At 51.4% G+C, this 11,295-nt stretch overlaps 2 protein-coding genes across 2 annotated transcripts in view; both read right to left on the bottom strand.

The window, feature by feature from the left end:
- The window catches only part of LOC121706905 (mucin-19), a 26,913-nt gene extending 25,020 nt beyond the window's left edge, over positions 1 to 1,893 (bottom strand). Inside the window, exon 1 of the mRNA XM_042089034.1 lies at positions 766 to 1,893. Coding sequence (XP_041944968.1) covers positions 766 to 1,825 — 1,060 coding nt within the window. The 5' untranslated portion in view covers positions 1,826 to 1,893. The remainder of the gene's footprint in view (positions 1 to 765) is intronic.
- Positions 1,880 to 11,295, bottom strand: LOC121707015 (mucin-19-like; the record flags this gene model as incomplete). The annotated part of the gene is made up of 2 exons (XM_042089215.1): positions 11,132 to 11,295; positions 1,880 to 9,204 (listed from the first exon to the last, which is right to left on the bottom strand). Coding segments are annotated over exons 1-2 (7,401 nt in total), but the record flags the coding sequence as incomplete, so codon positions are not given.

Raw genomic sequence — 11,295 nt, 5'->3', positions numbered from 1 at the left:
TGCTTATCGGCGCTGAGCTGGGCTTCTCAGAGCTTGCTGAAGTGCTTGGTTGCACTGTGGATGGCTTGTACGTCTCTGTGACTTGGGCGGAGGTTGTGGCTGGCGCAGATGAAATGCCAGTTGTCCCCATGGTGGCAGCTGAAGCAGTGCTGGACTGTGCACTTGAGCCCGTGGAGACGAAAGCTGTACTTGCTGTTTCCTTGCCAGTTGTTTGAGTGCCAGTGCTTACTGGTGCCGAGCTGGGCTCCTCAGAACTTGCTGAAGTGCTTGGTTGGACTGTTGTTGACTTGGACGTCTCTGTGACTTGGGCGGAGGTTGTGGATGCCGCAGATGAAAATCCAGTGGTCCCCGTGGTGGCAGCTAAAGCAGTGCTGGACTGTGCAGTTGACCCCGTGGAGGCGAAAGCAGTACTTGCTGTTTCCTTTCCAGTTGTTTGAGAGCCAGTGCTTACTGGTGCAGAACTGGGCTTCTCAGAGCTTGCTGAAGTGCTTGGTTGGACTGTGGATGGCTTGGACGTCTCTGTGAGTTGGACGGAGGTTGTGGCTGCTGCAGATGAAATATCAGTGGTCCCTGTGGTGGCAACTGAACTAGTGCTGGCCTGTGCAGTTGAGCTTGTGGAGGCGAAAGCTGTACTTGCAGTTTCCTTGCCAGTTGTCTGAGTGGAAGAGTCTGTGCCTTGCATGGCTGTCGTCACTGGGGTGGAGGGCGAGCCAGATGTCTGAGTGCTTATCGGTGTTGAGCTGGGATTCTCAGAGCTTGATGAAACGCCAGTGGTCCCTGTGGTGGCAGCTGAAGCAGTGCTGGACTGTGCAGTTGACCCCGTGGAGGCAAAAGCTGTAGTTGCAGCTGTCTTGCCTGTCGTTTGCGTGGAAGAAGCGACCTCTTGCGTGGTCATCGTCACCAGGGTGGAGGGCGAGCCAGATGTCTGAGTGCTTATCGGCGCTGAGCTGGGCTTCTCAGAGCTTGCTGAAGTGCTTGGTTGCACTGTGGATGGCTTGGACGTCTCTGTGACTTGGGCGGAGGTTGTGGCTGGCGCAGATGAAATGCCAGTTGTCCCCGTGGTGGCAGCTGAAGCAGTGCTGGACTGTGCACTTGAGCCCGTGGAGACGAAAGCTGTACTTGCTGTTTCCTTGCCAGTTGTTTGAGTGCCAGTGCTTACTGGCGCCGAGCTGGGCTCCTCAGAACTTGCTGAAGTGCTTGGTTGGACTGTTGTTGACTTGGACGTCTCTGTGACTTGGGCGGAGGTTGTGGATGCCGCAGATGAAACGCCAGTGGTCCCCGTGGTGGCAGCTAAAGCAGTGCTGGACTGTGCAGTTGATCCCGTGGAGGCGAAAGCAGTACTTGTTGTTTCCTTGCCAGTTGTTTGAGAGCCAGTGCTTACTGGTGCAGAACTGGGCTTCTCAGAGCTTGCTGAAGTGCTTGGTTGGACTGTGGATGGCTTGGACGTCTCTGTGAGTTGGGCGGAGGTTGTGGCTGCTGCAGATGAAATATCAGTGGTCCCTGTGGTGGCAACTGAACTAGTGCTGGCCTGTGCAGTTGAGCTTGTGGAGGCGAAAGCTGTACTTGCAGTTTCCTTGCCAGTTGTCTGAGTGGAAGAGTCTGTGCCTTGCATGGCTGTCGTCACTGGGGTGGAGGGCGAGCCAGATGTCTGAGTGCTTATCGGTGTTGAGCTGGGATTCTCAGAGCTTGATGAAACGCCAGTGGTCCCTGTGGTGGCAGCTGAAGCAGTGCTGGACTGTGCAGTTGACCCCGTGGAGGCAAAAGCTGTAGTTGCAGCTGTCTTGCCTGTCGTTTGCGTGGAAGAAGCGACCTCTTGCGTGGTCATCGTCACCAGGGTGGAGGGCGAGCCAGATGTCTGAGTGCTTATCGGCGCTGAGCTGGGCTTCTCAGAGCTTGCTGTAGTGCTTGGTTGCACTGTGGATCGCTTGGACGTCTCTGTGACTTGGGCGGAGGTTGTGGCTGGCGCAGATGAAATGCCAGTTGTCCCCGTGGTGGCAGCTGAAGCAGTGCTGGACTGTGCACTTGAGCCCGTGGAGACGAAAGCTGTACTTGCTGTTTCCTTGCCAGTTGTTTGAGTGCCAGTGCTTACTGGTGCCGAGCTGGGCTCCTCAGAACTTGCTGAAGTGCTTGGTTGGACTGTTGTTGACTTGGACGTCTCTGTGACTTGGGCGGAGGTTGTGGATGCCGCAGATGAAAATCCAGTGGTCCCCGTGGTGGCAGCTAAAGCAGTGCTGGACTGTGCAGTTGACCCCGTGGAGGCGAAAGCAGTACTTGCTGTTTCCTTGCCAGTTGTTTGAGAGCCAGTGCTTACTGGTGCAGAACTGGGCTTCTCAGAGCTTGCTGAAGTGCTTGGTTGGACTGTGGATGGCTTGGACGTCTCTGTGAGTTGGGCGGAGGTTGTGGCTGCTGCAGATGAAATATCAGTGGTCCCTGTGGTGGCAACTGAACTAGTGCTGGCCTGTGCAGTTGAGCTTGTGGAGGCGAAAGCTGTACTTGCAGTTTCCTTGCCAGTTGTCTGAGTGGAAGAGTCTGTGCCTTGCATGGCTGTCGTCACTGGGGTGGAGGGCGAGCCAGATGTCTGAGTGCTTATCGGTGTTGAGCTGGGATTCTCAGAGCTTGATGAAACGCCAGTGGTCCCTGTGGTGGCAGCTGAAGCAGTGCTGGACTGTGCAGTTGACCCCGTGGAGGCAAAAGCTGTAGTTGCAGCTGTCTTGCCTGTCGTTTGCGTGGAAGAAGCGACCTCTTGCGTGGTCATCGTCACCAGGGTGGAGGGCGAGCCAGATGTCTGAGTGCTTATCGGCGCTGAGCTGGGCTTCTCAGAGCTTGCTGAAGTGCTTGGTTGCACTGTGGATGGCTTGGACGTCTCTGTGACTTGGGCGGAGGTTGTGGCTGGCGCAGATGAAATGCCAGTTGTCCCCGTGGTGGCAGCTGAAGCAGTGCTGGACTGTGCACTTGAGCCCGTGGAGACGAAAGCTGTACTTGCTGTTTCCTTGCCAGTTGTTTGAGTGCCAGTGCTTACTGGCGCCGAGCTGGGCTCCTCAGAACTTGCTGAAGTGCTTGGTTGGACTGTTGTTGACTTGGACGTCTCTGTGACTTGGGCGGAGGTTGTGGATGCCGCAGATGAAACGCCAGTGGTCCCCGTGGTGGCAGCTAAAGCAGTGCTGGACTGTGCAGTTGATCCCGTGGAGGCGAAAGCAGTACTTGTTGTTTCCTTGCCAGTTGTTTGAGAGCCAGTGCTTACTGGTGCAGAACTGGGCTTCTCAGAGCTTGCTGAAGTGCTTGGTTGGACTGTGGATGGCTTGGACGTCTCTGTGAGTTGGGCGGAGGTTGTGGCTGCTGCAGATGAAATATCAGTGGTCCCTGTGGTGGCAACTGAACTAGTGCTGGCCTGTGCAGTTGAGCTTGTGGAGGCGAAAGCTGTACTTGCAGTTTCCTTGCCAGTTGTCTGAGTGGAAGAGTCTGTGCCTTGCATGGCTGTCGTCACTGGGGTGGAGGGCGAGCCAGATGTCTGAGTGCTTATCGGTGTTGAGCTGGGATTCTCAGAGCTTGATGAAACGCCAGTGGTCCCTGTGGTGGCAGCTGAAGCAGTGCTGGACTGTGCAGTTGACCCCGTGGAGGCAAAAGCTGTAGTTGCAGCTGTCTTGCCTGTCGTTTGCGTGGAAGAAGCGACCTCTTGCGTGGTCATCGTCACCAGGGTGGAGGGCGAGCCAGATGTCTGAGTGCTTATCGGCGCTGAGCTGGGCTTCTCAGAGCTTGCTGAAGTGCTTGGTTGCACTGTGGATCGCTTGGACGTCTCTGTGACTTGGGCGGAGGTTGTGGCTGGCGCAGATGAAATGCCAGTTATCCCCGTGGTGGCAGCTGAAGCAGTGCTGGACTGTGCACTTGAGCCCGTGGAGACGAAAGCTGTACTTGCTGTTTCCTTGCCAGTTGTTTGAGTGCCAGTGCTTACTGGTGCCGAGCTGGGCTCCTCAGAACTTGCTGAAGTGCTTGGTTGGACTGTTGTTGACTTGGACGTCTCTGTGACTTGGGCGGAGGTTGTGGATGCCGCAGATGAAAATCCAGTGGTCCCCGTGGTGGCAGCTAAAGCAGTGCTGGACTGTGCAGTTGACCCCGTGGAGGCGAAAGCAGTACTTGCTGTTTCCTTGCCAGTTGTTTGAGAGCCAGTGCTTACTGGTGCAGAACTGGGCTTCTCAGAGCTTGCTGAAGTGCTTGGTTGGACTGTGGATGGCTTGGACGTCTCTGTGAGTTGGGCGGAGGTTGTGGCTGCTGCAGATGAAATATCAGTGGTCCCTATGGTGGCAACTGAACTAGTGCTGGCCTGTGCAGTTGAGCTTGTGGAGGCGAAAGCTGTACTTGCAGTTTCCTTGCCAGTTGTCTGAGTGGAAGAGTCTGTGCCTTGCATGGCTGTCGTCACTGGGGTGGAGGGCGAGCCAGATGTCTGAGTGCTTATCGGTGTTGAGCTGGGATTCTCAGAGCTTGATGAAACGCCAGTGGTCCCTGTGGTGGCAGCTGAAGCAGTGCTGGACTGTGCAGTTGACCCCGTGGAGGCAAAAGCTGTAGTTGCAGCTGTCTTGCCTGTCGTTTGCGTGGAAGAAGCGACCTCTTGCGTGGTCATCGTCACCAGGGTGGAGGGCGAGCCAGATGTCTGAGTGCTTATCGGCGCTGAGCTGGGCTTCTCAGAGCTTGCTGAAGTGCTTGGTTGCACTGTGGATGGCTTGGACGTCTCTGTGACTTGGGCGGAGGTTGTGGCTGGCGCAGATGAAATGCCAGTTGTCCCCGTGGTGGCAGCTGAAGCAGTGCTGGACTGTGCACTTGAGCCCGTGGAGACGAAAGCTGTACTTGCTGTTTCCTTGCCAGTTGTTTGAGTGCCAGTGCTTACTGGCGCCGAGCTGGGCTCCTCAGAACTTGCTGAAGTGCTTGGTTGGACTGTTGTTGACTTGGACGTCTCTGTGACTTGGGCGGAGGTTGTGGATGCCGCAGATGAAACGCCAGTGGTCCCCGTGGTGGCAGCTAAAGCAGTGCTGGACTGTGCAGTTGATCCCGTGGAGGCGAAAGCAGTACTTGTTGTTTCCTTGCCAGTTGTTTGAGAGCCAGTGCTTACTGGTGCAGAACTGGGCTTCTCAGAGCTTGCTGAAGTGCTTGGTTGGACTGTGGATGGCTTGGACGTCTCTGTGAGTTGGGCGGAGGTTGTGGCTGCTGCAGATGAAATATCAGTGGTCCCTGTGGTGGCAACTGAACTAGTGCTGGCCTGTGCAGTTGAGCTTGTGGAGGCGAAAGCTGTACTTGCAGTTTCCTTGCCAGTTGTCTGAGTGGAAGAGTCTGTGCCTTGCATGGCTGTCGTCACTGGGGTGGAGGGCGAGCCAGATGTCTGAGTGCTTATCGGTGTTGAGCTGGGATTCTCAGAGCTTGATGAAACGCCAGTGGTCCCTGTGGTGGCAGCTGAAGCAGTGCTGGACTGTGCAGTTGACCCCGTGGAGGCAAAAGCTGTAGTTGCAGCTGTCTTGCCTGTCGTTTGCGTGGAAGAAGCGACCTCTTGCGTGGTCATCGTCACCAGGGTGGAGGGCGAGCCAGATGTCTGAGTGCTTATCGGCGCTGAGCTGGGCTTCTCAGAGCTTGCTGAAGTGCTTGGTTGCACTGTGGATGGCTTGGACGTCTCTGTGACTTGGGCGGAGGTTGTGGCTGGCGCAGATGAAATGCCAGTTGTCCCCATGGTGGCAGCTGAAGCAGTGCTGGACTGTGCACTTGAGCCCGTGGAGACGAAAGCTGTACTTGCTGTTTCCTTGCCAGTTGTTTGAGTGCCAGTGCTTACTGGTGCCGAGCTGGGCTCCTCAGAACTTGCTGAAGTGCTTGGTTGGACTGTTGTTGACTTGGACGTCTCTGTGACTTGGGCGGAGGTTGTGGATGCCGCAGATGAAAATCCAGTGGTCCCCGTGGTGGCAGCTAAAGCAGTGCTGGACTGTGCAGTTGACCCCGTGGAGGCGAAAGCAGTACTTGCTGTTTCCTTGCCAGTTGTTTGAGAGCCAGTGCTTACTGGTGCAGAACTGGGCTTCTCAGAGCTTGCTGAAGTGCTTGGTTGGACTGTGGATGGCTTGGACGTCTCTGTGAGTTGGGCGGAGGTTGTGGCTGCTGCAGATGAAATATCAGTGGTCCCTGTGGTGGCAACTGAACTAGTGCTGGCCTGTGCAGTTGAGCTTGTGGAGGCGAAAGCTGTACTTGCAGTTTCCTTGCCAGTTGTCTGAGTGGAAGAGTCTGTGCCTTGCATGGCTGTCGTCACTGGGGTGGAGGGCGAGCCAGATGTCTGAGTGCTTATCGGTGTTGAGCTGGGATTCTCAGAGCTTGATGAAACGCCAGTGGTCCCTGTGGTGGCAGCTGAAGCAGTGCTGGACTGTGCAGTTGACCCCGTGGAGGCAAAAGCTGTAGTTGCAGCTGTCTTGCCTGTCGTTTGCGTGGAAGAAGCGACCTCTTGCGTGGTCATCGTCACCAGGGTGGAGGGCGAGCCAGATGTCTGAGTGCTTATCGGCGCTGAGCTGGGCTTCTCAGAGCTTGCTGTAGTGCTTGGTTGCACTGTGGATGGCTTGGACGTCTCTGTGACTTGGGCGGAGGTTGTGGCTGGCGCAGATGAAATGCCAGTTGTCCCCGTGGTGGCAGCTGAAGCAGTGCTGGACTGTGCACTTGAGCCCGTGGAGACGAAAGCTGTACTTGCTGTTTCCTTGCCAGTTGTTTGAGTGCCAGTGCTTACTGGTGCCGAGCTGGGCTCCTCAGAACTTGCTGAAGTGCTTGGTTGGACTGTTGTTGACTTGGACGTCTCTGTGACTTGGGCGGAGGTTGTGGATGCCGCAGATGAAAATCCAGTGGTCCCCGTGGTGGCAGCTAAAGCAGTGCTGGACTGTGCAGTTGACCCCGTGGAGGCGAAAGCAGTACTTGCTGTTTCCTTGCCAGTTGTTTGAGAGCCAGTGCTTACTGGTGCAGAACTGGGCTTCTCAGAGCTTGCTGAAGTGCTTGGTTGGACTGTGGATGGCTTGGACGTCTCTGTGAGTTGGGCGGAGGTTGTGGCTGCTGCAGATGAAATATCAGTGGTCCCTGTGGTGGCAACTGAACTAGTGCTGGCCTGTGCAGTTGAGCTTGTGGAGGCGAAAGCTGTACTTGCAGTTTCCTTGCCAGTTGTCTGAGTGGAAGAGTCTGTGCCTTGCATGGCTGTCGTCACTGGGGTGGAGGGCGAGCCAGATGTCTGAGTGCTTATCGGTGTTGAGCTGGGATTCTCAGAGCTTGATGAAACGCCAGTGGTCCCTGTGGTGGCAGCTGAAGCAGTGCTGGACTGTGCAGTTGACCCCGTGGAGGCAAAAGCTGTAGTTGCAGCTGTCTTGCCTGTCGTTTGCGTGGAAGAAGCGACCTCTTGCGTGGTCATCGTCACCAGGGTGGAGGGCGAGCCAGATGTCTGAGTGCTTATCGGCGCTGAGCTGGGCTTCTCAGAGCTTGCTGAAGTGCTTGGTTGGACTGTTGTTGACTTGGACGTCTCTGTGACTTGGGCGGAGGTTGTGGATGCCGCAGATGAAAATCCAGTGGTCCCCGTGGTGGCAGCTAAAGCAGTGCTGGACTGTGCAGTTGACCCCGTGGAGGCGAAAGCAGTACTTGCTGTTTCCTTGCCAGTTGTTTGAGAGCCAGTGCTTACTGGTGCAGAACTGGGCTTCTCAGAGCTTGCTGAAGTGCTTGGTTGGACTGTGGATGGCTTGGACGTCTCTGTGATTTGGTCGGAGGTTGTGGCTGCCGCAGATGAAAATCCAGTGGTCCCCGTGGTTGCAGCTAAAGCAGTGCTGGACTGTGCAGTTGACCCCGTGGAGGCGAAAGCAGTACTTGCTGTTTCCCTGCCAGTTGTTTGAGAGCCAGTGCTTACTGGTGCAGAACTGGGTTTCTCAGAGCTTGCTGAAGTGCTTGGTTGGACTGTGTATGGCTTGGACGTCTCTGTGACTTGGGCGGAGGTTGTGGATGCCGCAGATGAAACGCCAGTGGTCCCTGTGGTGGCAGCTGAAGTAGTGCTGGACTGTGCAGTTGACCCCGTCGAGATAAAAGCTGAACTTGCTGAAGTGCTTGGTTGGACTGTTGTTGACTTGGTCGTCTCTGTGACTTGGGCGGAGGTTGTGGATGCCGCAGATGAAACGCCAGTGGTCCCCGTGGTGGCAGCTGAAGCAGTGCTGGACTGTGCAGTTGACCCCGTGGAGTCGAAAGCTGTACTTGCTGTTTCCTTGCCAGTTGTTTGAGAGCCAGTGCTTACTGTTACAGAACTGGGCTTCTCAGAGCTTGCTGAAGTGCTCGGTTGGACTGTGGATGGCTTGGATGTCTCTGTGACTTGGGACGAGGTTGTGGCTTCCGCAGATGAAATGCCAGTGGTCCCTGTGGTGGCAGCTGAAGCAGTGCTGGCCTGTGTACTTGAGCCCGTGGAGGAGAAAGTTGTAGTTGCAGTTGTCTTGCCTGTCATGTGCGTGGAAGAGTCGGTGCCTTGCATGGCCGTCGTCACTGGGGTGGAGGGTGAGCCAGATGTCTGAGTGCTTATCGGTGCTGAGCTGGGCTTCTCAGAGCTTGATGAAGTGCTTGGTTGGACTGTGGATTGCTTGGACATCTCTGTGACTTGGGCTGCAGTCATGGCTGCCGCAGATGAAACACCATTGGTCCCCGTGGTAATAGCCGAAGTAATGCTGGCCTGTGGATTTGGCCCCGTCGAGGCAAAAGTTGTACTTGCAATTGTCTTGCCTGTCATCTGCGTCGAAGAAACGGTCTCTTGCGTGGTTGTCGTCACCAGGGTGGAGGGCGAGCCAGATGTCTGAGTGCTAACCGGTGTTGAGCTGGGCTCCTCAGAACTTGCTGAAGTGCTCGGTTGGACTGTTGTTGATTTGGACGTCTCTGTGACTTGGGCTGAGGTTGTGGCTGGCGTAGATGAAACACCAGTGGTCCCCGTGGTGACAGCTGAAGTCGGGCTTGGTTCAGTTGATGTAAATTCTAGTCCGCTTGTTTTGAACTCAGTGGAATTCATTGTGGATTGAAATGGTAAGAGTTCAGTTGTTATAGTTGAAGTCAAATATTCTGTGACAGTTGTCTTGTCAGTGGTTGTCCATGTTTCTAGTGATGAGTAGACATGGTTTCCACTATCAGTATAAGTGTTACGTCTAATAGTCTTTGATACTGAAACATTTCGCTCCGTACTTTCTGCTCCTGTTGAGAAGAATAGCAAATCACAGTTAACCTTTCAATTCATTGGTTTTCTAATTCTAAAAAATCAATATATCCATGTCATGCCTGCAAACTGTTTTGTTATTTACCAATATAGACATAGATGTGTTGACATAATTGCTTTTTTGTGCTATAACAGTTTATTTTTTTATTTTTTTTTAGCTTTTGCCGGGTGGAGTAGCCTTGGTGGATAATGGTAATGACCAATTTGTTAACTAACATCAATTTGGATTTTGTGAGGCAGCGCAATACTGAACAGAATATTGTATATTGTGTATATATATATATATATATATATATATATACATATATATATATATATATATATATATATATATATATATATATATATATATATATATATATAGACAACCATAAACAAACCAGAAATAATATATAAAACAAACAACCATAAACAAACCAGAAATAATATATACAATGTAAGTGTTTTGTATAGGGATTTTGTTTGCATGTATCATGAGTCTCAGTGCAGGCCTACGACAACAATTGTGTTTTTATAAAAATGGATTCCAATTATTAAAGGTTAAAAACAGTGTTTACTTTCTAGACTTGTAAGGAGTGTTACTGTAGTGACTCTTTGTGATCTTTTCTAAAGGAATCTATTAACTTATGCTCATATTCTGGTGTCCATTATTACTAAGAGGTATGCACAACCTAAACTTCTTCAGCTTCTGTAATGCAACTCTTTGACCACTAGGTGGATCTGAATCTTACTTTATGAGGCATTCATTTTTTGAATGTGAAAAACTAAACTGATAAATGCACAATATTTCACTATATTCAAGAAGTAAAAACCCTGATACATTTCCTTAAGATCTGTTGGCACAGCATGCATAGTTTTGTCTTACTAATTAAATAATATAAGACATGTCTTAAGCACCCATTCGAAGGCACTTTTACAAAACAGAAACGTGTATACAACATAGGCACAAAAGAACAAACGTCCCCCTGTTCCACGCGCCCGCCCCACACTTTGAGAACCACTGCACTAGTGGATAAGGAGTTGCGCTAGTAATGCAGCAGCCAGAAAAGTTGTGGATTCAATTCCTGGCTGCCACCGTTGTACCCTTGAGCAAGGCACCCGACTTACTCCAGGGAGACTGGCCACCTTGTAATCATTGATGTAAGTCACTTCAGCCAAATTAATAAGTAACCACAGTAAGATAGGCCCCTATTTTATCAATATTATTATTGTGGATGTTGTATTAAAATATGATGATGGTGACCATAGCATTCAAATTATTCATATTTTTTTATTTCATTGAAACAGATCAGAGGAGTGCATGTGCCGTTAGCCGTTTATCCTTAGTCGAAATACAGTAGGGCCTATCAACTTTGACTGAGACATGTTGGAAGGAAAACTTTAGACTAAAGCTGTTTCCATTAGAGCCAAAGAGTTCTTGAAGCTCCGCTCTAGAATCTTTGGTTAACCAGAGCCGTATCTTTATATGGCTCTGGTTAGAATTGTTTGAAAATGATTGTATGCTTATGTTTCATATTTGTATTGACTGAAACTGATATGAAATAACAAAAGTGATTCGGGTAAATTTCTCTCATCAAAGATAGTCCACAGCACCCTTGGACTGTCATGCTACCACTTCGACAAACCCAGGTTTAATCATAGTATTATAATAAAAAATAATGAACAACAGAAATTTGCTTTGATTAAATAAGACTGAATGACTAAAATATACAGTAAATGATCAAAAACAAATATTACACTACACTAACCCGCAGGCACCTTCACACCCACAAACTGGTCTAATATCTCAGTCCAACATTTGTGTTGCTGTAACCCTCAAGAAATATATATCTGCCCGCAACATGGAAAATTGCTGCGCTTCCTTGGCTCTGAGTCATAGAAATATCTGAACAATGCCACTCTTACCTGTATCTGCTGCAGAAACCATGATCATCACAATAAATAATATCAAATGAGTCCTGAATTCTGTGACATTCTTCATCTTATCTTCCTCTGAAAGACTCCAAGACACAACAATGTGGATTTGACTATTGAGTGATGATTTCAGATGCTTGAACACACCAATACTT

The sequence above is a fragment of the Alosa sapidissima genome, chromosome 4 (genome assembly GCF_018492685.1).
Source record: "Alosa sapidissima isolate fAloSap1 chromosome 4, fAloSap1.pri, whole genome shotgun sequence".
NCBI lineage: Eukaryota > Metazoa > Chordata > Actinopteri > Clupeiformes > Clupeidae > Alosa > Alosa sapidissima.
The sequence above is the reverse complement of the archived record's forward strand: the minus strand, read 5'-3'. Positions and strand labels throughout refer to the sequence as shown.